This window comes from Ochotona princeps, chromosome 6 (assembly GCF_030435755.1).
Source record: "Ochotona princeps isolate mOchPri1 chromosome 6, mOchPri1.hap1, whole genome shotgun sequence".
NCBI lineage: Eukaryota > Metazoa > Chordata > Mammalia > Lagomorpha > Ochotonidae > Ochotona > Ochotona princeps.
The window spans coordinates 86,164,775-86,192,239 of NC_080837.1; the positions used below are offsets into that span (position 1 = coordinate 86,164,775).

The following is a 27,465-nucleotide window of genomic DNA, read 5'->3' on the forward strand; positions in this document are numbered from 1 at the left end:
CTAGGTGTCCCAAGCAGCATCTCAACTGCACACCAAACGCCCACAGATAACAGAGAAAACCTGAATAATATTTTTTAAATTTCCACAAAGTGAAAAACGACACTGCTACATAGGTAGTTGCTATCAAATATTTTAAAAAGTGAAAAACTTACACAAACCCAGAAAATAGAGAAGGAATATTTTCCAATTCATTGTATGATCCTGATATAACAGATGCCCAAAAAAAGAAGAAAAAGAAAAGAGAGAAATGAAAGAATGGAGGGTAGAACCCAGCATGGTAGCCTAGTAGCTAAAGTCCTGACCTTAAACACATATGGGTGCCAGTCCTAATCCCGGCAGCCCGCTTCCCATCCAGCTCTCTGCCTGTGGCCTGGGAAAGTAGCCGAGGACGGCCCAGAGCCTTGGGACCCTGCACCCGCATGGGGGACCCAGGAGAGGCTCCTGCCTTCAGTTTGCCTCAGCTCGAGCAGTTGCAGCCACTTGGGGAGTGAATCACTGGACAGAAGCTCTTCCACTCTGTCTCTGCTCCTCTCTGTATATCTGACTTTGCAATAAAAATAAGTAATTCTTAGAAAAAAAAAAAAGGAGGGAGGGAGGAAGGGACTAGAACCCTCGCAGGACAGGCATGAGGTGCAGCGAAGGTGTCGCCTAGCACACTGCCTCCTCTGAGCGCCCCGGGGTCCTGCCTCCACCTGCACCCCAGCCTCCTCTGAGAGCCCCGGGGTCCCACGTCCACCTGCACCCCAGCCTCCTCTGAGCACCCGGGGTCCTGCCTCCACCTGCACCCTAGTCTCCTCTGAGCACCCCAGTCTCCTCTGAGCACCTGGGGTCCCACGTCCACCTGCACCCCAGTCTCCTCTGAGCGCCAGGGGTCCTGCCTCCACCTGCACCCCAGTCTCCTCTGAGCACCCGGGGTCCTGCCTCTACCTGCACCCTAGCCTCCTCTGAGCACCCGGGGTCCTGCCTCTACCTGCACCCTAGTCTCCTCTGAGCACCCGGGGTCCTGCCTCCACCTGCACCCTAGTCTCCTCTGAGCGCCCCGGGGTCCTGCCTCTACCTGCACCCTAGTCTCCTCTGAGCACCTGGGGTCCCGCCTCTACCTGCACCCTAGTCTCCTCTGAGCACCCGGGGTCCTGCCTCTACCTGCACCCTAGTCTCCTCTGAGCACCTGGGGTCCCGCCTCTACCTGCACCCTAGTCTCCTCTGAGCACCCGGGGTCCTGCCTCTACCTGCACCCTAGTCTCCTCTGAGCGCCCGGGGTCCTGCCTCCACCTGCACCCCAGCCTCCTCTGAGCGCCAGGGGTCCTGCCTTCACCTGTACCCCAGCCTCCTCTGAGCGCCAGGGGTCCTGCCTTCACCTGCACCCCAGTCTCCTGCTGCTCTGCACCTGAACACAGCAGATGGCAGCCCAAGCCTGTGGGTGTCTGCCACCTACACAGGGAACTGGACTGAGCCCAGGTTCAGGAAAAACACCCAGGTAGTGAAACACCGGATACTAAGATGGCCTCCACTGCGCTTCTCTCTGTTGAGTTTCAAATAAAAGAGAAGGAAAAAGAAAACTTCTACTTTTCAAACAACACTGAAATATGGGAAGACTACTCTCAAATTTTCACAACATGTCTGCAAATCATAAAAAAATGTAGTCATAAAAAACTGTATCCAGAGTATGTTTTAAAAGAAACAAATAATGGTGGTCGTGGTGGTCGCCAGCATCCCATCCCTTGATGGCTCCTCGTCCATCCAGCTCCCTGCTGGCACCTCACTGGGGGGAGCTGGAGACGGGCCAGGCCCCCATGTGGACGACGCAGGCGCAGTTCCTGCCTCAGACCTGGCTGTGTCGGGGGTCTGGGCAGTGAAAGCAGCAACCACAACACCGGGCTCTTGCTCCTTTACACCCTCTGTGGGCCTGCGTCTCAGATAAATATTTTAAAAAGAAAGGAACAACTTTTCAACTCTAAAACCAGCCAAAATATTTGGGCATTGCACTCCAGGCATATAATAGCTAAGGACCACATGGAAAGATGTTCCATATCACAGAACTACCAAAATGGTCAAAACCAAGAAGACAGTGCATTTAACACTGGAGGTCCACAGAGAAACTGGAACCTTCTAACATATCTTGGAAAAATGCAGCGCTGCAGTCATTTTGGAAAACAGCATGTTAGTTTCTAAATCACAAATAAAAACTTGCAGACCATCCCCTTAAGTATCTACCAAGAGAAATAAAAACAAATGTCCACGTGAACACTTACTAACCCCAAACTCAAGGGGGCATTTGGCACTGGTTAAAATCCCTCTTGGGACAGTCAAGTGCCAGAGTTTTTGGTAACAATTCTACTCCCAACCCTGGCTTCCTGTTAATGTGCAGCGGCTGGGGACACAGCCACTCACCTGCAGAGCTGGCCTGGCTGGGATCCTGACACAGGCGCTTGACTTTGGCCTGGTCCAGCCCCCGGCTGCTGTGGGAACCCTGGGAAGTAAATCCGTGCACACAAGATCTGTCTCTCTCAGCTAAAGTCCTCGCCTTGAAAGCGGCAGGAACTATATGGGCGCCAGTTCTAGTCCCGGCTGCTCCGCTTCCCATACAGCTCCCTGCTTGTGGCCTGGGAAAGCAGTCGAGGATGGCCCAAAGCCTTAGGACCCTGCACCCGCCTGGGAGACCCAGAGGAAGTTCCTGGCTCCTGGCTTCAGATCGGCACAGCACCGGCCATTGCGCACATTTGGGGAGTAAATCATTGGACGGAAGATCTTCCTCTCTGTCTCTCCTCCTCTCTGTGTATCTGACTTTGTAATAAAAATAAATTAAAAAAAAAAAAAGATGTCTCTCTGTCTGACTTCCAAATAAAATAAAACTAATTTTTAAGTCAAAGAGAAAAACAACAGACCCAGACTAAAGCAATTCAAATGTCCACCGACCTGTGAGTAGACATGAATAGAATGTAACAACATTCCCCAGGAAAGTAAGCCACTGATGCTCTCCACGTTACACTAACTGGAAGCCAAAAGGAACCACGGCGCCAGGACTGGACTTCACGCAGCTCTGTGAGTGACTGCCTCGAGCAGAGACTAATCGCAAACCGGCTCAGGGACAGCTCCGAGCTGGACTGCAGTGCAGAGGGTGCCACATCAACATGTCTCGAGAAAGTTCCAAGCCTCCCCGAGCGCAGAGCCAGGGTCCACTGCCGGGGGCTCCCGGGGCTGCCGGGATCATCCTGCTCGCAACGGGCAGGAAGTGAGCAGCTCGCTCGCCAAGGCCTAGGTTCCCCTCCTCAGTCTGGGCAGGCGGAGAAGGAAGTGCTCACGCACAGCAGCCGGCCACATGCAGACAAAAAAGAACAGAACACACCGCGCATCGGTGCAGGGGCTGAGCCCAGAGAGGGACAAAGCAGTACGAGTTCAGGCAGAATGGTGTCAGGCCAGCCTGAACACGGTGCTTCTGTTATTAAAGAGGAACACCTGGGGTACTTTCCAAAGCTGAGCCGACTGTGTTCCTCGGATCGCCTCACCTCCAGCATGCCGACTTTCCTTCAAACAAGGAGGCTTGGCGTTTGCTACCTAACAATCACTTCCCCAGAGGGGACCTGCTTTCCGCTTTACTCCTGTGCCTCCTGTCACTGTTCCGGAACACGTCCTCACTGCTCTACTCCTGTGCCTCCTGTCACTGTTCCGGAACACGTCCTCACTGCTCTACTCCTGTGCCTCCTGTCACTGTTCCGGAACACGTCCTCACTGCTCTACTCCTGTGCCTCCTGTCACTGTTCCGGAACACGTCCTCACTGCTCTACTCCTGTGCCTCCTGTCACTATTCTGGAACACGTCCTCACTGCTCTACTCCTGTGCCTCCTGTCACTGTTCTGGAACACGTCCTCACTGCTCTACTCCTGTGCCTCCTGTCACTGTTCTGGAACACGTCCTCACTGCTCTACTCCTGTGCCTCCTGTCACTGTTCCGGAACACGTCCTCACTGCTCTCTCTTACACCGTGCCTTGCCTACACCATGCCATCTGCCTCCCCTCAGGCCTGTTAAAAAATGTAAGAGAAAAAAAAGCAACACTGGCATTTCTGACGCCGCGGCCTCTTTGAAAACACACAGGAAGGAGCTTACTTGTCCGGCATAATGAAGTGCAGCAAGGACCAGAGCTCCTTGAGGGAATTCTGCAGAGGGGTGCCTGTGATCAGGAGCCTATGGTTGGACTTGAAATCAACCAGAGTTTTATACAATAAAGAGTCATCATTCTTCAACCGATGGGCTTCATCCACGCCCAGGAAGGCCCAGTTAATACTGCCCAGCACAGTCTAAAGTGAAAACAAAACACAACGAACCACCAGGTCAGAAAGGAACCCAAAAGTGATTCCAAGTATTCGTTATCGCTGTACAAAATACCATCACAGGTACATACAGACAGCTACTCTTGACGGACGTGACCTTCATCAGGCCCCCTCGTTATGATAAAAGGAACATGTCCTTACTTAGCAGGCGTGGGAGGCAGGACGCATACCTTACCCCAAGAAGCCACACACTGCTGTGCTAGGCAAAACAGGACCAAACTCAGGACACTGTTCTCTGGGAGACTCGTGTGTTTGCTGTCCCATGAAGAACACAAACACCAAGAGCTGCCCAGCTGAACCTGACCGTGTCACTCCCAGGGGAATCCACCCAGGTGGTCCTGAAGGGAGCCTCTCCCCAGAGTCTGCTCACATCCACAGCGACAGCACAGGCAAGGCTGGAACGATGTCCGAGCCCGGCTTCTAAGGGCTGGCGACAGTCCTGGGCAAACTGCTGGCCTCACGAACCCCTTCCTCGTCTAGTTCTACTGGACAAGGCAACCCACGTGGGCCTTCAATATAAGATTGTTTTCCATTTAAAATCTTAATACGCTTTGAGGACTTTTTTTTTTTCTCTCATCCATTTGCTTGCTTTTCTAAACAAAACAAGAAAAATAGCAAGGCAAGTAGGAGGCCCAGAGCCCACCACTAGGACAAGTCACACTAGCAAAACGCAGCCTTCTGCTCCCAGTCACATACCTTGTCTTTCAGGAGAATCTCATATGTTGTTATCAGAGCATTGAATTTCAGCCTTTTAGACTGGGAATGAATCCACTCATATTCCCGAATCTGTGAGAGAAAACGGGAAGTAAGACACAATTTCTACATTTACCAACCTATATCACATAAGACTTCTGAAAAATGCAATAAAAACATGCCAAAAACTCTCATTAGAATTTAATCGCTACTTCACATATTCCAAGTTGACCTAAGTAATCACAATATATAGTAAAAGTTAGAACTAAAATTATCAATTACTAAGCAACAAAAAACTTTAATGTTAGAATTCAAAGAAATTACCCAACTCTAAACCTACTCTAACAACAGTTGATCAAACAAACGTGATTAAAGCCTAGTGATGAGCTAAGCCAGGGATCTATCACAGTTCTAGAATTTTCTTCAGGAAATACAACTTGACTTCAAGTCGGATATGGCAATGTTTTATCTGCAAATAAAACAAATTCCAGTGTGTGACTCAGACATGTCATTGATACAGGTGTCACAGGACAGAACAAAGGGAGAGCTCCGGGGAGAAGCCATGCTGTCAGCGACAGTCACAGCAAGGAGGCCAGGAGCCCAGACAATCGCCGTCAGGTGCCAGTGCAGCTGACACCAAGCAAGCACAATGGCTCTGAGGAAGCGCTGCGCAGCGCATTTCCGAATGAGGAACTGTGATAAGATGCGGCGAGCTTGCAGAGCCTACAGGTGGTTAGCAGGTAGAAGGACTTCCTAAGGCCTCACGCCCTCACAGCATCCTTTGTCTGCCTTCACATCTAGAAGCTCTGCTTATAACCAGGTTGTACAATCTGCCTGTTCCTTTCAGTCTTGCGGAATGGTGAACAAATGAATTGCAAAGCTTAGAACTGGGACCCACACATGGCATAGTCGGTTAAGCGTCCACTTGCAGAGCCAGCTGCCCGCTAATGTGCCTGGGAAGGCAGTGGAGGATGGCCTGGGTCCTTTCATGGACTGGCTCAGGGTTCAGTGACTTAAGTGTCCACCTGCAGGGCCAGCTCCCTGATAATGTGCCTGGGCAGGGCCGCCTCGGGTTCTGTCTCCCTACAGGAGATCCATAAGAAGCTCCAGGCTCCTAGCGACCAACTCCGCTCCAGCCACTGTGGTCATTAATGCAGAGTGAACCAGCGGATAGCTCTTTCTCTCCTCCTCTCTCCGTAAAATCTGTCTCTCAAAAACAAACAAATAAATCTTTTCCTTTTAAAAAAAAAGCTAAGAATTATAATTAGAAATTCACATTTAAAGCAGGCTGCAAGTTATTTAATTTTAGTGAAAAGAGCAGATGGAAAATAAATCTGAATCATCATGAAATACTACGACATAACTCCCAAATGTTTAAGGAGTCTTGATGACTTGCTCTTAGAAGCAATCTTCCAGAAACAGTTTCCACACGGTGATCAAGGACATGTCCCAGTGCCCACCTGGCAGGCCTGGGAACACGTCCCGGAGAAAAAGCAGCCATCAAGGTCAACAGTGAGTAGGAGCTTTATACAACGTCAGACGTGACCATGAGGTGCTGAGTCACTGTGTTCTAAATCCAGAACACCCAGTTTGACCTAAAATGGTTTATTTTCCTTTATTTTTGTTAGATTTCCCTCTCCAAAGTTAAAGAACTCTATAGTCTTTAAGAGGCTGGGAAACAAATTCTAAGAACTTGCTTATTATTCATGAGACCTCTCTATTCAAAGAGCAACAATGACATTAAAATTCTATACAACATTCAGTCCATCTTAGAATCCTACAAAAAGTGGTCTTAGACGTGTAAAGGCCAGGGAGAAGAATCGTGGAACACAGCGCTTGCACTGAAGCACGACTAGCACTCCGTGTTAAACAGTGAGCACGCCCACGTCTGTCACGCACATCTCTAACTACTGGGGCACAGCAAAGTGTCAAAGCAGTTATTTCATTCAAGTGTTTACTAACAATTCTACTTAAGGCTTTAGGTCAAGTTCCAAAACACATTGAGAACAGGGTCTACCCCAGCTTGGTTTGTTTACACACCGTATTTCTGCTCATCAGGTCACCTATGTAAACCACTACGTTAAGCTCTGGAGCCCAGATTTCAAACTCTCTCTGCCATGAGGTGAGGGTGGATAAAGGGACGACTATAAGAAAGGGGCCATACAGCTGGTGTTGGTGGAACAGGTAGGAGAGGAATGATATAGTCTGGATGGTCTTTCCCAGGCCCATTTCATCAGCAAGGATGACACTGTTACTTCTGCGGAAAGAGAAAAAGACAACCTTTAGCCCCAATAAGCAGTATGTCCAACAGCAACAACACGCCTCTGGGCAGCAGACACACACCTTGAGCCGTGAGCCTGCTAAGCTTTCCTCTCTTCTGCAGTTCACCCAAGCCTCCTGCCTACAAGTCCCCAGCACGAGGAGACTAACAAGTGGCCTAAGTGTCATCAAGACGCACACGACCAGAGTCAGGCCCTTGCAACAGAGCTGTGTATGGAACGTGTAACCTTTTGTAACACTGCCACAGGAAACTCAACAAAGCAAATCCATGCATAAACCACTTCTTTCTTCTGGCTGATATGTTTTCTTTTTAGCGAACAACTCCTTCCACATTAAAGACGTGGGCCAAGTATACTGCTATTTACTACTATGCTCCTGAGTAATACACTATGGTCCAGGCCTCCACACCGGGAGCAGTCGTCCGCACGTCAGACTGGATAAACACCTACATAACAGCTCCCAGGCTCACTTTCCTCCACCACAACGTTCCGTATTTGCTAATGTATGTTGGAGAACTGCTGTGCATCTAGCACAGAGCAGCTAGGGGCAGCGAGGCCTCCTCGGCCCTCTCCTCGACCTACTTGCACCAGGAATGCGCCAGCCAGTTGAGCCCTTCCAGCTGGTAGTCCCGCAGCTCCAGATTTTCCCCTCCCAGATATGCAGGCTGCTTTTTCAATGCCACAAATCGAGGTCTCTGCTTCAGTGCCTGGAGAAAAAAAAAGGGGAGGGGGAACAGCTCTGATAAAAACTTTATTCCTGTTGCTGTGTTAAAAGGATGGCCACAATTCCTGCACCAAGACATAAAAATGTAAATTTCTTTAAAAAATATTTATTTACTAATAAAAAAGTCAGAGTTACAGACAGAGATCTTTTATCCACTGCTTCATTGCTCAAATACCCCAAAACCAAGGCTGGTAAAACGGCCTGTGCACTCAGACCACCCCCCACTGCTCACCGAGGTGCACTCAGACCACCCCCCACTGCTCACCGAGGTGCACTCCCACCCGCCACTCACCGAGGTGCACTCAGACCACCCCCCACTGCTCACCAAGGTGCACTCAGACCACCACCCCTGCTCACCGAGGTGCACTCAGACCACCCCCCCACTGCTCACCGAGGTGCACTCAGACCACCCCCCCTGCTCACCGAGGTGCACTCCCCCCCACCAACTCACCGAGGTGCACTCAGACCACCCCCCACTGCTCACCGAGGTGCCTGAGCAGTCAGGAGGACACCAAGTGGAGCAGAGGCACAGGATGCTGCCACCATAGGCTTACCTCACTATGCCACAACTGACTCCCCAAAACATAACTTCACTTGTTAATCAACAGCCCCCACTTCCCCCTGCCTCTGGGGCTATATTCACAGAGTTTGTCCTGAAGTAACAGGTTTGTAGTTCACTTGTTCTTTCCCTGAAACAGGTCTGTGAACATGACCCAGCAGCACTCACATTTAAGTCACGCCTGCCGTACAGCACTGAGATTCCCTCCCAAGGATGCTTGGAAGCGGCTGTGAGGCAGCAAGTGCAGCTAGCAGAGCCCACAGCCAGCGTGGTGCCAACACCCCGGGAGGCAGCACCCTGTGGCCTGAGGAGCACAGGGACGACCGGGACGCAGGCACTGGCACAGCCTGGCCCGGCCCTGGCTGCTGCGGGCTGCAGGCATCCGAGACGTGCACAGGCTCCAAGAACTCCAACTAACTGAAAACCTGACGAAAACTGAGTTAAAAGGTAAGGTTATTCTGGTGCCAAAAACCATAAAAGTCCATGCACATGAAGGATATTCAGAAAGTTTATGAACAAGGAGTATTAGAAGCAGTTTCTTATGGACTTCAATCTTTGAGTTCCACTTTTTCACACGCTCTGCCAAGCACCCTTGTTTCTACAAGCAGCATTATCTTTCCGGCAACGCTTCAGAGAAAGAACAGCAGCAGAGCCGCAGCACAGCAGCCAACAGCAGGAGGCTGGCTTCCTAAGGCAAGGCCCCCGTTCAGGTTCCACAGGTCTGGGAAGTAGGATACATCTCCACAGTTTACACAAAATGTCAGTTCTGTTGCCAAACAGGCTTGGGAGGCAACAGATAAAGCCCTGCACATTCCTTTGCTCTTCATTTGTAAAGCCAACACTGGTGTCTACAACATGAATGTACAGCAAAAATTAATTCTCAATGTTATTTGGCCACAAAAGTCTCTCTGGGATCATGTCTCAGATGAGAGCTCTGGGGAGCCTGTAAGAACCTCAAAAGCGCACTCTCCCGTGAGGCAGCTGGCAAGGGACAAAACTTGAATTCTCCAAAGTACAGCCATGCAGCTACTCCTGCCAAGCCTTCCCTCACAGGATCGGGCATTCCCAGAGGCTCCTCTACACTGCCATCAGACGAAGCGTTCAAACAAAGCTCACCTTCATCCTAATGCCCGACTTGACAAGGTACCAATATTCAGAGAACAGACCCAACACACACTTGGACCAAAACGCAGGCACCGACAGCATCTCCCTTTCCGTTCCTTAGCGTGGAAGCCCTACGGCTTTGGTATTCTTCGTGAAGGGCAATGCCCAGGGCCCCCTGGTATGCAGTGAGTACCCATTTTTCAGGAGCCAGGGGCAGTTGGCGCTGCTTCTCCAACCACACCCTCTGCGCATTCACAGAGAAAAGGCTGGTGCTATCAACACAAACATCAACTCCTCACAGACAAAACTCATTACACTGAGGAAGCACGCCCACCACATTCCAAATACAACAAATTGCAATGAAGGAAAAAAAAATTTGTATAGCAAATTTTGCAAATACAAAACTTCACAAGCTTATTTCTTAACCAGAAATTCAAAGAAATCAGCTTTCTTTTCTTAAAGATTTGTTTATTTTTATTGGAAAAGCGAATCAGATTTACATAGAAGAGAGACAGAAAGATCTTTACTCCCCAAATGATTACAACAGCCAGACCCGAAGCCAGGAGTTTCCGCCAGGTGTCCCACACAGGTGCAGGTTCCCCAGGCCCCGAGACTTTGGAACATGCTTTAGCACCTTCCCAGGCTACAAGCAGGAAGCCGGATAGGAAGCAGAGCGCATGGGACACGAGCCAGCACTCAGATGGGATCCCGGCTTGCTAGGTAAGGATTTAGCCATTGACCCATCGCGCCTGGCCCAGAAAACAACCTTTCTTAATCACTTCTCTTCATGTCTCTAACTGGGTTAACTGTAAGATGAACACGCCAGTAAAGCCACGCTACAACTCTCCCTACCGTGTGCAATCACAACCACATCACAGATCACAGCTGCCCACTTCTCCCCGGAAAACCAAGTGCCAGCGAGCAGCGCACCTTGCACTCCCTCGTGGGAATGGTTTTCGAGTTGTTCCGACTGTGGAAGCTGTCGATGCAGCCCTGGAACTTGTTGCTGATCAGGGCTTCGTCCTCCCAGCTACACTCCGAATAGGGTAGGCCCATCCACTTGCACAGGTACTCGGGCTCATTGGAAGGTGCTGGCTTGCGACTGTGAGCTATTTTATACAGAAAAAATTGACACATTAGCAGTTGTCCACTAGTGGTACAGAGGAACATTCTCTTTCATAATGAATCAACCGCATGCCAGAGAGCTTCTCTCACTTACCTGGGAAATCAGTCTGACCCAATGCAGATTTACTTGTCTTCACAGCTAAACAAACGCAAAGTTAAAACAGTAAATTATAAGCATAATCATGGAAGAGATTTGGGGGTCTAGGTATAAAAATACAAATGTATTCAGTAACATCACATCTTAAAAAGAAAACCTCATCTTCCGCTGAGCCCCATCTCAGACAATCACCACATTCTGTCCCCTTTCAGAGCACGCCTCCCCAAAGACACTGTTTGGACTCAATCGCTTTCTAATTCTCCACTTGCCCATCAGGCCTCAGAACCCTGTCCACAGGCGCATTCTCCCAGGCAGCCCTACCGCAAGGTCAAGGCCCAGGACCTCCCCTCCCGCACTGGCAGTGGTGCCCCCTCCCAGCTTCTTCTCCGTCCCCTCAATGGCTGCTCACCTCTCTTCCCCACCAGCTTCTTCCAACTCCCAGGACCACAATGCCCTCACACTTCCTCTTCTCACCATGGACATGCTATTTCTGATGATCTCATTACGTCTCAGGCCTAACATGTTATCTAAAGACCAATCTGCCAGTCAAAAGAATTCTAAACTTGTGGCTCAGGAGTGCTCTAGTTTCAGAATATTCAATTTAACAGGAAGTGTATTGAATTTCCAACTGCCAGAGCAAGTGCTTTTTTAAAAATAAAATTATTTCTACTGGAAAGGCAGATTTACAGATAGAAAACATCAGAGGGAAAGATCTTCTATCTGCTGGTCAACCCTTCAAACGACTGTGATGGCTGGTACAGGGTCCCAAGGCTTTGGGCCATGCTCTACTGCTTTCCCAAGTCCCAAGCAGGGAGCTGGACAGGAAGTGGAGCAGCGGGAACACGAATCGGCACCATATGGGAAGCTGCACGTGGCGGTGGAGGATTGTCCTGTTGAACCAGGGTGCCAAGGCCCAGACCAAATTTTTGATACCTACGGCAAAAATCAACATCTCCCTCAACCTTACCACTAACTAGAATGACACCTCTCTTCTCTGATGCGAAGATTCAAGCCATATGCCCTCACATCTTCCTGACACCTCTTCTTTTCATTCCTCACACCCAACTTCACCAGCGAATCTTTAGGTTTCCTTCAAAATCAATCCAGCTGTTTGTCTAACCTCAACACATGGACAGGCACTGCAATGCGGTCAGGACAAGCCACCCACAGCCACCTACATCCACATGCGCACATCCTGAACCAAGGGAATGCAAGTGACTCCTGCCCCCATTCCATCCAGCTCATTCCTCATGTGCACACGATGGCCCAAGTCCACGCGGTCCTGCAACCTACGTGGGAGACCCAACTGGGGTCCTTGGCCCCAAGCTTCAGCCTGGTGCAGTACCAATTGCTGTGTGCATTCAGAGAATCTACCAGAAGATAAAAGTACTCTCTGTGAGAGGGTCATTCTTCAAGTTAATTAAAAAATAAATCAATAGGGCCCAGCACTGCAGCACAGCAAGCAAAGCCACCATCTGTGACTCCCACATCCCCCAAGGGTGCTTACACACTGGTTCGTGTTCCAGCTGCTTAACGTCTGACCCAGCTCTCTGCTAACAGCAGCAGGGGACGTGCTGGGGTCCATGGGACCACATGGGAGACGCAGAAGGCACTTGTAGCTTCTGGCGTTGGCATGGCTGAGCCTGGTCACTGCACCACTTAGGACATGAGCCAACAGATGCAATTCCTCCTCTCTCTAACTCAAATGTATATAAATCTCAACGAATTATATAAATATTCTTAAAAATGTAAAAATAAAGAAAAACAAACCTATAAAATAGACTGGTACGTTACTCCCCAAAGCAACAGTGAGCAGTCCTTGATCTCACACAACACAGGTTCTGGGTACTCACCAATCACTCTCTCTACTACTTGGTACTGCCTGTTCAGCTCGGAGGCCAGTTCCTGCTGGCAATTGAAATATTCCACATCTTCAGGAGAAACTTTCCCTAACCTAGACAGATGCCAGAAAGAAAAAAATATGCAGTATTAGATCCACATGTAAAATATCAAAGCAAAACTGCAAGGCAGAAAGGGAAGCTTCTTTCAGTAATCGTAAGTAGTTATCGAGCCAGAAACAGAAAACACAGAAACCTTCGATGCGCAAAGTGTACTCTCATCACCTGCCAAGTATTAAGCAAAAAATTTTAAGTAACTATTTTGGGTCCAACATGGTAGCCTGGTGGTTGGTTATGGATTCTCCTTGCACGCAGGGAGATCCCATATGGGCACTGGTTCGTGTCCTGGCTACTTTATTTCCCATCCAGCTCCCTGCTGGTGGGAGGGAAAGCAACAGGGGACGGCCCAAAGCCTTGGGACCCTGCACGCACATGGGAGACCCAGAACAAGATCCTGTCTCCTGGCTTTGCATAGGATCAGCTCCAGCCGTTGCAGCCACTTGGGGAGTGAACCAGCGGATGGAAGATCTTTCTCCCTGTCTCTCCTCTCTGTAAATCTTCAGCACAATAAAATTAACCTCAAAAAATAACAACGGATTAAAAATAACTCTCATGTGACAAATTCATGTGAACTCCTGTTATAAATGTGCTCGTCTAAGCAGATCAGGACAGTCACACTGTCCTGCAGGTCTGCACCTTTTCTCAGGAATGTAGCACCTGCAGAGCTGATAAAACGCAGCTCATCTGGAAAGCTCGTTTTTACTCTTAGTACCAAAAATTCTGAGAAGGACAGCAGCAGCACAGAATCAGACAATGCTGCATCTCATACTGCGTCAGTTATAAAACTGTGCTACACGCTACTTCACTATCTTAGGAGTAAAATATTTTTATCCTGGATCCAAGCAAAAATAATGATTTTACAGTAGCACACTGTACAAAGTCCAGCCTGTGCTGGAGGCAGCTGTCAGCGGTCGCTGACGGACACGGTGCCGACGCACCGGCACGGGGGCTGCCGCGCGGCCTACAGGGCCACAGCTCCTCCCGGGCAGCCGAGCACCTGCAGGCTCCGAGCAGACTGCACAGCAGACCCCTTCTTCTCGTCATTGCTACAGCCTAGCAAACCAAGCTCAGCCTTAACTGTACCATTACCTACAGGGCTCTACAAGACCAAGCCTTCATTCCACAGCCATCCCATCCCAACCATGGGGAATATACAGTAGGGTACTAAGAAGCATGGGCACTACATTCAGGGTGCCAGAATTCTAATTCTGGGTCCACAGGCAGAGCTGCCCTATGTCTCCCTGGTTCCACATTCCACATTTCTACTGCGAAAATTAAAGATACACAAGGTAATGTGTGAATAATGCTAAATCCACTAAATTAGTCACCCTGCAAACCTGGTAACTATATTCTAAACTATACAGCATCTTAGGGTCGCAATATTATGAACAGAATGACAGACACCCACACACTCTCATAATTAAGGGGAAATGGGAAATCCCATAGAGCTATGGCCTCCACACATTTTATCAAAAACCTTCCCACGGAGATGGCACCACAGGGAACCCTTCACCTGCTGGCTTCCAACAAGGGCACCAGTCCGTGGCCTGGCTGCTCCACTTTCCATTCAGCTCCCTGCTTACGGCCTCGACAAACAGCAGAGGAGGCACAAAGCCACGGAGGCCCACATGCCCATGTGAGACGCCGCAAGGATGGGCTCAGCTGCGGCCCTTGGGGAGTGAACCAGGACAGGGAAGATTTCTCTCTCTCCTCCTCTCCCTTCCCCTTGCTTCCCTCAGACTGCCAGAATCTCTCTCACCACTGTCTGACTTCCTCCTCCTTCTTCTTGAAGTTCTCGAGCTTCTTCAGGCCCTTCACCTTCTGCTGCTGCAGGGACTCTTCGCTCTCCCACGTGCTGTGGATGTAAGACCAGCCCTTCCACTTGATGAGGTACTGGGCTTCGCCCTCGTCCTTCGCGCTGTCAAAGCCGCCCGCAGGGTCTCCGTTGGCTTCCACGGCGTACACAGTGGTAGACGCTCCCGTGGCTGGGGACAATTGGTGACAGTCTCAAGACAGCCGTCACAACAGACCCCGCAAAGCCCCCCAGCCAACCAGCTACTGTCTCCAAAGTCAGCTGACTTCATGTATGGAGAAAAAACAGGTGAAATAGACAACAATTTCAAATATATTCCAAATGTAAACACACTTTCCTATTTTAAAGCATATTCCAAAACATGCAGATGAAATCAAAGAAAACTTGTGCACACATACAATGTTCAAATGAAACATCCCATTGCGTTGGTCCCTACTGAGATGACAGATGCTCTGTCCAGGAGTAATAGAAAACCAACACCCTCCCCAGACCCAATGCCCCACCCATCCACCCACATTAGCTCTCTAAACCTCAACTCAAGCCACAAGAATAAAAGACAAAGGAAAAAAAGTTACTTTAAACCAACTGAATTACAACATCTTAGCTGGATATTAAAAAATCTTCACCATTATCCAAATATGCTTTCAGCCAGTTTGACATTCTCACAAGGAGATTTAGAAATAAAACCTTCGCTATTACATCACATCTTTATAAAACACATATTATCTTCTCCAGCTTAATTTTAAAATCACAAAGACATACTGAATACATTCCTTGATCCCCAGCTCTCAAAAAGAAGGTGAGCCAAAGATATCAACATTTCACAAATACAGAGCAGACCAAACACCACATCACAGTGAAAAGCGCATGAAAGTGCGGCCTTACTGGGAAGCCACAAGGAAACGCCTCGCTCAGACACGCACCTCCTTTCCGGCCCAGCCTCGAGTCCAACACCTTCTCGATCGTCTCGCTGTTGTCCTGCTGCTCATCAACCCCTTCTCCGGTCATTTCAATGAGGTCATCTGAGTCGGTCTCAAAGTCGTCATCTTCTTTATAGCTGCGGGAGGAGTAACGCCGGGTCAGTGAGGGACTGCCCTTCCAGAACCGGCACCGAGACGTGTGCCTTCTCGGGAACAGGGAACCGGCCTTGGTTCCAACACACACCATGCACACCAGCCACCCGGGCCGCAAGCCTTGTGTCTTCCCTTCAGAGTACTGACACACAGTCAGGGACAAATGCAGCAAAGTTTTCTCATACTTCAAAGCACGACGTAGAAAATAATACCCATTTCCTTTTAGTAGCAGATCATTGCCACGTAAAACAACCAAACTACCACAAAGAAAAAGAAAAAAATTATTATATCAGGCCAGAGACACAATATTCCTAACATGAAGTGTGTAACCCCTGTGAGCATTTTGTCTCCTTTAACAAAGAGCTTAAGAAAGCCCTTACTATGGAGAATTTGCATAATGGTACTTCCCGATACTAAAATACTAAAAACGTAACCTGCCATAATTAACGAAAGTTTTAGATCATGAAAAAAACCACGCAACCCTAGATGTGGTAGTTACAGTGAAGGCTGTGCGTCCCTACGGACCGACACACTGCAAGCGGCACGCTAGTCTATACATTATTCACGCGACACACTGTGCACGTCATTAAATCACTCCCAGGACTCAGTCAAAAGAAATCTACACATCCACACAGAAAATTAAATGTCCACAGACTTCTATAAAATAAATATCAATGGCTGCAGATTATCTACTGCTTTAGTTTACGTTGTACTAACACATCATGCTGTATTAAACAGCTTGATAAAACTATACCCATATTATCAGTTGGGTAAAATGAACCTGAAAAACTGATGTGACTTGAACAGCAATCCAGAAGTGAGAGACAAGGCCCGGCAGCATGGCCTAGCGGCTAAAGTCCTCGCCTTGAAAGCCCCGGGATCCCATATGGGCGCCGGTTCTAATCCCGGCAGCTCCACTTCCCATCCAGCTCTCTGCTTGTGGCCTGGGAAAGCAGTTGAGGACGGCCCAAAGCATTGGGACCCTGCACCCACGTGGGAGACCCGGAAGAGGTTCCTGGTTCCCGGCATCGGATCAGCGCGCACCGGACCGTTGCGCTCACTTGGGGAGTGAATCATCGGATGGAAGATCTTCCTCTCTGTCTCTCCTCCTCTCTCTGTATATCTGACTTTGTAATAAAATGAATAAATCTTTAAAAAAAAAAAAAAAGAAGTGAGAGACAGAACACGTTTGCTCTAAAAGTAGTCACTAGCGAAAGCCGACAGCATGGGAGCAGGCTGTGTATGTCGGGGGCGGGGGGCTGCCTGCCGCGCATCTCACTTCTGCTACTGGAAGCAAGACGACACAACTTGCAAAGCCCCAGAGCACACAGGTCACCGGTCCAATCAGCAGTGATGGACGCAGAGAACCCCCGCCCTGAGGGCCCGCCGGGGCGGGAGGAGTAGCCGGGGCGGGAGGAGCAGCCGGGGCGTGAGGAGTAGCCGGGGCGTGAGGAGTAGCCGGGGCGTGAGGAGCAGCCGGGGCGTGAGGAGTAGCCGGGGGCGTGAGGAGTAGCCGGGGCGTGAGGAGTAGCCGGGGGCGTGAGGAGTAGCCGGGGCGTGAGGAGTAGCCGGGGAGTGAGGAGTAGCCGGGGCGTGAGGAGTAGCCGGGGCGTGAGGAGTAGCCGGGGCGTGAGGAGTAGCCGGGGGCGTGAGGAGTAGCCGGGGAGTGAGGAGTAGCCGGGGCGTGAGGAGTAGCCGGGGCGTGAGGAGTAGCCGGGGAGTGAGGAGTAGCCGGGGCGTGAGGAGTAGCCGGGGCGTGAGGAGCAGCCGGGGAGTGAGGAGTAGCCGGGGCGTGAGGAGTAGCCGGGGCGTGAGGAGTAGCCGGGGCGTGAGGAGCAGCCGGGGCGTGAGGAGCAGCCGGGGCGTGAGGAGTAGCCGGGGGCGTGAGGAGTAGCCGGGGCGTGAGGAGTAGCCGGGGGCGTGAGGAGCAGCCGGGGAGTGAGGAGTAGCCGGGGCGTGAGGAGTAGCCGGGGCGTGAGGAGCAGCCGGGGCGTGAGGAGTAGCCGGGGCGTGAGGAGCAGCCGGGGCGGGAGGAGTAGCCGGGGCGGGAGGAGTAGCCGGGGCGTGAGGAGTAGCCGGGGAGTGAGGAGTAGCCGGGGCGTGAGGAGTAGCCGGGGAGTGAGGAGTAGCCGGGGCGTGAGGAGTAGCCGGGGGCGTGAGGAGTAGCCGGGGCGTGAGGAGCAGCCGGGGCGTGAGGAGTAGCCGGGGCGGGAGGAGTAGCCGGGGCGTGAGGAGTAGCCGGGGAGTGAGGAGTAGCCGGGGCGTGAGGAGTAGCCGGGGAGTGAGGAGCAGCCGGGGCGTGAGGAGTAGCCGGGGAGTGAGGAGTAGCCGGGGAGTGAGGAGTAGCCGGGGGCGTGAGGAGCAGCCGGGGCGTGAGGAGTAGCCGGGGCGGGAGGAGTAGCCGGGGCGGGAGGAGTAGCCGGGGCGTGAGGAGTAGCCGGGGAGTGAGGAGTAGCCGGGGCGTGAGGAGTAGCCGGGGAGTGAGGAGTAGCCGGGGCGTGAGGAGTAGCCGGGGGCGTGAGGAGTAGCCGGGGCGGGAGGAGCAGCCGGGGCGGGAGGAGTAGCCGGGGAGTGAGGAGTAGCCGGGGCGTGAGGAGTAGCCGGGGAGTGAGGAGTAGCCGGGGGCGTGAGGAGTAGCCGGGGCGGGAGGAGTAGCCGGGGCGGGAGGAGCAGCCGGGGCGTGAGGAGTAGCCGGGGCGTGAGGAGTAGCCGGGGCGTGAGGAGCAGCCGGGGCGTGAGGAGTAGCCGGGGCGTGAGGAGCAGCCGGGGCGGGAGGAGTAGCCGGGGCGGGAGGAGTAGCCGGGGCGTGAGGAGTAGCCGGGGAGTGAGGAGTAGCCGGGGCGTGAGGAGTAGCCGGGGAGTGAGGAGTAGCCGGGGCGTGAGGAGTAGCCGGGGGCGTGAGGAGTAGCCGGGGCGTGAGGAGCAGCCGGGGCGTGAGGAGTAGCCGGGGCGGGAGGAGTAGCCGGGGCGTGAGGAGTAGCCGGGGAGTGAGGAGTAGCCGGGGCGTGAGGAGCAGCCGGGGCGTGAGGAGCAGCCGGGGCGTGAGGAGTAGCCGGGGCGTGAGGAGTAGCCGGGGCGTGAGGAGTAGCCGGGGCGTGAGGAGTAGCCGGGGCGGGAGGAGCAGCCGGGGCGTGAGGAGTAGCCACCTGACGTTCTTGGCTGCGCGCCGGCGAGTCTGTCTTTTGGGAGCTTCATCATCTTCATCGTCGTCATCGGAAGAATCCTGCTTCTTTCTCTTTCCACGCTGAGTCTTAGTTTGCTTTTTAACACGAGGTTTAGGTATTGTTCTAAAAGGAGAAGCAAAAAAAAATGGCCAAGTTTTTACTAATTCAGTCAGTATCTACTTCAAATAATCTAGGGACATACCTAGAATTTCGCCCTGTTCCTGGGCTGCACCCCCTGGAATTCTGACGCACTTAAAAATCTGCACTTTCAAAGCCTGTTAATCACCAGTCATTTACGAGAGACAGTGAAAGATATTCATTTTTCATCAAAATCATCTGAAAAAAGAATACATATGTGGGGCCCAGTGCAGTACCCTAGTGGCTGAAGTTCTTGCCTTGCATACACCAGGATCCCATATGGGCACCGATTTGTGTCCCGGCTGCTCCAAGTCCCATTCAGCTCCCTGCTTGTAGCCTGGGAAAAGCAGTCAAGGACAGCCCAAAGCCTTGGAAACCTGCACCCATGTGGGAGACCTAGAAGAGGCTCCTGGCTTCTGATCGGCTCAGCTCCAACTGTTACGGACACTTGAGGAGTGAATCAGCAGATGGAAGATCTTCCTCTCTTCCTGCCTGTAAATCTAACTTTCCAATGAAAATAAATAAATCTATGTTTGTGCGTGTGTGTGTGTGCGCATGTGTGTCTCTGATCCCGACTCTGGTGGACACACTGGAAATACGTACTGAATTCAAAGGTAAAGGAATTCCTCCTGAAGACACAGCCTCCCGCAGGGGAGGCATGGCAGTGTTGTGCCTCATCTGCAGTCACAGCAGGCTAGAAGGACTGTACATGTCCATCCCCGGGGAACGCCACCGGGCACTATGCAGTCCTCAACTAGACGCAGGGAGTGCTCTGTGCACTGTACTGCTGGGGAAGGATTTCCAAGACAAAAATGATTCAGGAAGCCGCTGTCTATGTAAAGGCAGTAAAGGACACGTATTTTTCTTGCGGGTGCCCGAGCGGCCCCTCCGACAACACCCAGGCACCACCGGCCTGAGCGTAGCCTAGACGCACACCCAAAGGGATCCTCAAACACCCAGCGAAGAGGCAGGATGCAAGCGGCCCAAGGGAGACGGACATTCCCTGTCATTTTCCTGTTTCTTTCTGATCTACCGGAACAAGCTCCAGACCCACGATCAAGGACTCAGTAAATAATGGGTCCAGGAAGAACAGATAAACCTGCGGAGCCATGTCAGTCCTCCCTGCTGGCCAGACGGGAGCAAGGCCCACGGGGCTGCAAGCTGCAAGAGCGCAGAGAGGGACAGGGCTTAGAGGCTTCCCTGGCCAAGAGGCAGGACTGAAAGCATTACAGCGGTTTTCACGTACGCACAGGAAATCCAGAACCTAACTATCAATGAGTACATCTTTTGGTTACATATACACATCCTATTTAAAGGATTCCTTTTTTTAGCGGTGGGGAGGGGGCAATACATCACTTAACTGAGGCTCAAAGGTAGCACTCTTACCAAGCTACCACTCTAAATGCTCACCGAGGAAGCTACCTCTGGTGCTCAGGCCATCCAACGGTAGGCATTTGGCCCAAACGCCATGGCTGGCCGACCCCAAGCTAAGCAATACTGCAGGAGGTCAACCCTCCTGTCGGTCCCCTGAGTTTTTTCCTACCATCACATCCAAAGTGGCCACCCATCTGATCAAATGTGACCACACTGTTCTGGCATCCTGGCCTTTCTCCTCTCAAGACTCCCTGCGTAACACTTCATGTGTTTTATGAGCAGGTATATCAAGGTCAGGTTTGCTCTGAGCCAATCAGACCCAGTTCTAAACTGAACAGGTAGTTCTTACAAGAACCAGCCAAACATTCAGAAGGTGTGTTTGTTTTTGTTAAAGGGGAAGACAGGTGGCGGGGTTATAGCAAACACGCTGAGACCACCATGGATACCCTGGAGGCGTGGCTCCTTACTAGTGGCCTGCCACAAGCAGTGGAAGATGGCTGGAGCACTCAGACCCTCGCCACCCTGTGGCACACCCAGAGGAAGACACTGGCTCCCTGTGTCCAGCTGGGCCGGCCGTGGCCACTGCGGCCATCTACGGGTGAAAGACCTCTGTCCTTCCCTCTGTGTAACTGTGCCTTCCAAATAAATAAATGAAACTGTAATAAATGACAGCTAGTAACTATAAATAATAGCTAGTCGGCTGTGAAGCAGAGACCCCAAGATTCACTGAGACAGCTGTGTCCACACAAACACCCCAAGTGGTCACTGTAAGTAAGCAGCCCAGCATGTGAGCACCAGCTGAGGGCGTGGCCTGGCAGGAGGGCCGGGCGCAGGCGGGCTGGGCAGGGTGCCTCAGTGAGGCTCTCCCGCTGGCACAGCCTCCTCCTCCCGCTCACGCGCCTGTGGAGCTCCTAGAGCACCCTGGGCAAGGGGGCACCTTCTGGGCACAGGTCTTCTGGCTTTCCCTTTTCTCTGTTCCGCTTCACTCTCTGCACTGGTGCCTTGTTCATCTTCTGACGGCTCCCGTTTCCATTTTTCTCTGCGATCAAAAGCAAAACAAAGAAATTTTTTTCCTTGAAGAATCCTTTAAGTTAAATCAACTTCAATCCGATCCAAATGGCAGAGCATGCATGTTCTAGATGCCACAAGAGATGTACTGTAGCTCCATGTTTTACACTGACGGGCTCCACAGCACCTACACCTGTCTTACTTCCGGGAACAAACAGTAACGGAAATGGAAAGTACCGAGTAACTGACACTCATTCCAGCAGCGGGAGGAAATGCTGCCGCTCTCCTGCTCCTCCTCCTGCCCTCCCTCCATGAGACGGAGGCCACAGCAGAAGCGGCATCAGTGCCAAAACGTACAGTGGCACAGGGGAACCACCGCCAGCTGAGCAACAGGCTCAGCTAAAGATGCAGCTGTAATCACTCTTTTATAAAAGACAGATGCTCCGTGGCTCCCTGAATGCTCAGAGCACCTCCTACAGGGCCCTGCTACCCTGTCTACGTGGTGTCCCTGTGGTGCACTGTGTGGTCTTCAAGGAGATTTCCTTCCACTATGTCACAGGTGTGCAATGGAGCCCAATTCAAACCTGCACGCAGTCCTGAGCTAACACGTTGAACACTCCACAAGGTTTAGGCACTTTAACCAGCACCTCCAGCCCAACCGGGCCGTGAGTCAGAAGGCGAACAGCAGCAGGTGCAGTAACAAAGAAGCAATGACCAGAAGCGCATGAATGGGCACAGTAAACCCAAGGTCCAGCATCACGCCCAGGGAGGACTGTGGCCGAGCACACCAGAGAGCACACAGCAGATAGTCTCTAAGAAATTACAAATACAAACGTGTCAGACACAAACTCTCAATTTCCATTGTTGCTCACTGATTTAAAAAAATGTTTTCAATACCATGAAGCCCCAGGGTGAACTTTTAACCTTCAGAAAATGCTGATACACATTGTAACTATTGTAAACTCTGGGGACTTAGTCACTGAGTAATTTGAAAGAATAGTCTCTTGTAAGATGGGCTTATTAAAAGATGTTCATGTCATAAAAGCAAAAAAAGTCTACATGTGCGACAGATGGAGGCAACCCAATGACCTCAGCACAACACCGCCCCTCGAGGGAGCTTGCAACAGCAGAGAAAAGGGTAAATCAATAAACGGCACTGTATTACACTGCCTTGACGAAGACAATGTCCTTAACAAATACACACTCAAGTAGTTAGGGATATCAATAGTTAAGGATATCAATAGTTAGGGATATTGAAGAATGAAACCTTGGGGTCTGTACAGTAGTTCTGCAATGCTTCCATCCCATAATGGAGCCAATCACGTCCTTTCTGCTCCCTGCGTATGGCCTGGGACAGCAGTGGCCGATGGCCAAAGGCCATGGGCCGCTGCACCCACAGGGAAGGCCTGAAGAATGTCCTGGCTTCCAGCATCAGCCAATGTGGCTGTCTGCAGAATGAACCAGTGAATGAAGACCTGTATCTCTCCCTCTCTGACTTTTAAGTAAAATAAATAAATCTTTAAAACAAACAAATAAATAAATAATAAATACACAAAATCCTATCATTTGTAACTGAAGGAGTGGAACTGGAGGTCAACAGTGAAAGCCAGAGGACAAAACAGGCATATTACACGGTCCACATCGCGTAAAGAAGTTACAGCAACAGCAATCTGAAATGCTAGTGACTGCCTGAGCCCAGACAAGTGAGTGACAGAGCGGAGACAAGAGGGACAGATAAACGACACACCAGAGCAGCCATGGCAGGGCAGCGAGCAGCCAGAGCTGCTGAGCACAGACATAGCAGAGGGCCACACCACGGAGGAGAGGACACGGGCTGCTTCCGCTGAGGGCCATTCACGCTGCAAGTCTGCACCAAGGGACGCCACTGGGCCCCACAGAAGTGTACAATCACTACACACTTAGAAAGATTGGATCAAAAAACTTTCTAAATAGGTCCCTGCTTATGGACTGGGAAAGCAGCAGAGGATGGCCCAAAGCCTTAAGACCTTGCACCCACACGGAAAACCAGGAAAAGGTTCCTGGCATCAGATTGGCTCAGCTCTGGTCATTGCGGTCATTCAGGGAGTGATTCAATAGACGGAAGTTTTTTCTGTCTCTTCTTTCTAAATCTGCCTTCCCAAATATTTAAATATATATATATATGTATACATATGGTATTGGTGAGCGCAGTGGCATAGAGCATGAGGCTTCTGATTGCAGTACCAACACCCCATATGGGTATATTTTCAAGTCCAAGCTGCTATACTCCTAATCCAGCTCCCTCCTCAGAGCCCTAGGAAGGCACGGAAGGATGGCTCAAGGCGCTGTATGACACGCACAGCAGTGCCCTGCTCCTGGCTCCACACTGGCTTTTCGGCCACGGCAACGATCTGGGCAGTGAACCAGCAGATCAAGGCGCCCTCTCTAACACTGATTCTCAAATAAAAATAAATAAATATTTTTTATTTTAAAAAAAAAGTCATGGTAGCTGGGTCGGAGCAACCACTGCCACATACAAGATCTATGGCTGGGAACAGACTGGGTTGGGGCACTAAGGGGACACATGGCTGGCTGTGGCTCCCAATGGGGAGCACACAGCTGGAATGGGAGCCGCACTCTGGTCTGGACACAGCTGCAATGTGCCTTGGCAAAAGTGTGGACTGCAGCTGAGTGTGCCACACTGGGCTAGACCCAAGCACCCACTGGTGCTCGTGAGGACTCGAGTAGGTGTCTGACGGGCTAGGCTAGGCTTTTGCTCCTGCTGAGCTGGGTGTGAGCTGTTTCTGAGCGTGGACCAGGCTAGACTGGGCTGTAACACACAACAATAACCGGAATGGGTAGAAGGCTGGTCAGGAGGTGGACCAAGTAGGGCTGGCCCATGGATCCACCCGAGTACACGAGATCTGGCATTGGGGAAGGTTCTGATGGAGGAGCCTGGGCAACTCCTCTGGCAGGACACAGTCCCTGCAGATGAGTGCAAGAATCAAGAAAGGGAACAGCCCAGACCAGGCCAGGGAACACCATCCATGGGCACGCACATGGAGCAGGTTGGGGGCAAACCAGACAGGGAGAGTTCACATCATGTGCTGGCAAATCCGAGCACCAGAATGGAGTGTTGGTCATGCCAGGTTCAGTCACAACACACACCAGTACACACGACGGCTTAGATTGGGTGCCAGCTAAGCTAGACTAGACTTTAGCCCCCACCAACCTGAGCTAGAATTGGGGGTAGGCTGGGCCTGGCAAGGCTACAGCACCCACTGGCAAAAGCCAAGGTGAGGCAGGCCATGTAGACCGGGCTATGGCGCCCAACCAGCACACGCAAGACTGGTGGGGGCGGGTAGCAAAGCTGGTAGGGGAATGTAGAGAACTCCCCTATTGGACCACCACTCCCACTGCACAGTATGGGGTGGGATGGAGACAGACCAGACCAGGCAGAGCTACAATACCTGTGGGCCTCATGTGAGCTAGACCAGGGTGGGCTGACTCTTCTTTCCGGTGCAAGTGTAAGTCAAGAGTGGGTGTGGGTTGGTTGGGCTTTGCCACAGCATCAGCAGGCAGAGGCTGGCGCTGGGGGCTAATCTGCCAAGCCAAACTGCAGAACAGTCTGGAGAGTACATGTTCCAGGAGTGGGAGCGGGCCCAGGAGGGAAACAATGGGCACCTCCCTCCTGGGATGCCACTTTGTCTGTGAGCATGAGAACCAGGACTTGAGCAGGCATGGCTAGACAGAGAGTGGGACCCGTTGGCAGGTGCGTGGGCTGGATAGTGGGGCTGGTTGGGTTGAACTAGGCTTCAGTGCCCATTGACATGTACGAGAGTTAAATGGTATGTGGGACAGATTGAACAAGTCTGCGGTACATACTGGCAAGCATGGGAACGAAGGCAGGGGGCAGGCCTGGTGGGGGTTATGGGGAGTCGCCCCAACTAGGCCGCAGCTCCCACTGGTTTGCATGAGGGCCGAGTATGAAGAGGGCAGGATCGGGCTGGACTGCAACATCCACTGGTTCGCATGTAAAAGACAGGGCCGGAAACAGAACTGACCCAGCAATTGCAACGACCAGCATGTGCATAAGCTGACTGGGGTGACGGACTGTGCCAGACCCTGTACTGGCATGCACACCCAAGAATCAGGTCTGGGATCACTTCAGATAAAGTTTCTTTGGGGATCCCCCCAAATCAAACTGCTGGACTCAGAATCCCAACCATGAAGAGAATTGCAGGCTCCATGGTCTGACCATGGAGTCCATATGTCAAAGCTGAGCTGCCTCAGTGGCTCAGAGCAGTGGATGGCATATCCAGGTGCACATGGAGGACATGGCAGTACATTGGAGCCTGCATAGGACACCTGGTACCACAACAGAGGACAGAACAAATGGATCAACTACCCCAGCCAAGAGCTGGCAGTGAAACTCTGGGCAAGTGGAGACACTAAAATGGACTATGTCACCCAGTGGATTCTGAAGAGATTTCATCGTGCCTGGAATGGCGAGACTGGCAGCAATTCAGACCAGCTGAACTATCGAAACCACCTGAGCAGTGCCCTCGGAGCATGCCCCACATCTGGGACCCTGGGATGCTTGGGAGGTTGGGTGAGGCTTCTCCCTTTGTCTCTCCCCTTCCCCCCAGACACAGGAAGGAAAAAAGAGAATGGGGAAACAATGGTCTTGCCCACTTTCCTGTAACCTTTGAACCTTTGTGCCTTAATCAACTATGTAAAGATCATTCAAAAAAAAAAGTCATGGCATATAAACATTAGTCTCAAATGCTCCCAAAAGCACTGTGCGTCTGTATAAACATATCAAGGCAGTGCCCACAATAAAATCTCGTAATAGTACTATTATAGCTTTTCAAGTTTAAAATTATTACTTCAAAAGAATTTCTTAAAGATTCATTGATTTTTATTGGAAAGGCAAATCAGATTTGTACGAAGAGAAGGAGACAGAGAAAGATCTTCCATCTGCTGTTTTCCTCCCCAAATAAGCCCAACAGCCGGAACTAAGGGCTGCAAAGCCTGGAGCCAGGAGCTTCTTCCAGGTCTCCCACGCAGGTGCAGGGTCTCAAGGCTTTGGGCCATCCTTGATTGCCTTCCCAGGCTACAAGCAGGGAGCTGGAAGGGAAGTGGAGCAGCTGGGATACGAACCAGTGACCATGAGATACCCAGCGCATACAAGATGAGGATTTTAGTCACTGAGCCATCACACCGAGCCCTAAAATGTTTAATAAAGTATTTTCTTTCTGAAAATTCCACATTGAGTTCCATCTGAAAGGTTAAGAACACGTTTCCTTGTAAGAATATTTCAGAATGTTGTGTCCATCAGCTCTAAGACCCACGTGCCTCAGGTGGGGCTGTGACAGGGTGAGGGACACTGTCAGACTCGGAGGACAGCCTCCTGTGAGCACACACCAGTCCTGAGGCAGGCTGGCCCATGCACACACACTCTCGGGCCCGGCAATCAACCTGGGCTCACACAAGGTCCTACGCAAGAGCCCAGGCAGGAAGCAGTGTCCGACAGGATACATCCCATCCCAGAAGAGAAGGCCCATGAAGAAGCCAAGCCAATGTCGGGTGCGCTTCAGAACACCAAGTACATGGGGTGGTGGGTTACACACCAACTGCAAAAAGCTGGCTCATCCACACTCACACAGGAAAGGCCACGCCAATGGAAAGTCACAAACTTCAAGCACAACAGCATTGGAGCCAAGAAATAGTCACAGAGTAGCCAGACAGTGCAAGACAAAGGCATAGGCTGACAGGCTCCCCCACGCGCTCCAGGAGATAGCGGCCAGTCCCCCAAGCCCCCATGGCCCAGGACCAACACAAGCCTTCCACCATGCTGCGTGGGAGCTTGCTCTGAGTGATCCTAACTCCAAGTCTCAGTATTCAAAGTACAAATGAGAAGCAAATGCATTGGGACAGGACATCAACATTGCCTTTCCTGCAGCCTGCTGTTAACAACTGGCGTTCCCGTCACAAAATCTTACCATGCTTCCTAATAACCGTGCTGGGCGGGCAGAATCAGTGTAT

At 51.3% G+C, this 27,465-nt stretch overlaps 1 protein-coding gene across 7 annotated transcripts in view; it reads right to left on the reverse strand.

Annotated features, from left to right (window-relative positions):
• The window catches only part of CHD2 (chromodomain helicase DNA binding protein 2), a 115,900-nt gene that overhangs the window by 61,672 nt on the left and 26,763 nt on the right, over positions 1-27,465 (reverse strand). For 5 of the 7 annotated variants that reach the window (XM_058666596.1, XM_058666597.1, XM_058666594.1 and 2 more), the window contains 11 exons: positions 21,368-21,469; positions 18,901-19,041; positions 15,605-15,738; positions 14,628-14,853; positions 12,764-12,864; positions 10,908-10,952; positions 10,619-10,797; positions 7,884-8,008; positions 7,063-7,279; positions 5,026-5,115; positions 4,106-4,296 (listed from right to left, as the gene is read on the reverse strand). In XM_058666596.1, coding sequence (XP_058522579.1) covers positions 4,106-4,296; positions 5,026-5,115; positions 7,063-7,279; positions 7,884-8,008; positions 10,619-10,797; positions 10,908-10,952; positions 12,764-12,864; positions 14,628-14,853; positions 15,605-15,738; positions 18,901-19,041; positions 21,368-21,469 — 1,551 coding nt within the window. The remainder of the gene's footprint in view (positions 1-4,105; positions 4,297-5,025; positions 5,116-7,062; positions 7,280-7,883; positions 8,009-10,618; positions 10,798-10,907; positions 10,953-12,763; positions 12,865-14,627; positions 14,854-15,604; positions 15,739-18,900; positions 19,042-21,367; positions 21,470-27,465) is intronic. The other 2 variants (XM_058666599.1, XM_058666598.1) reach the window with 1 other exon arrangement.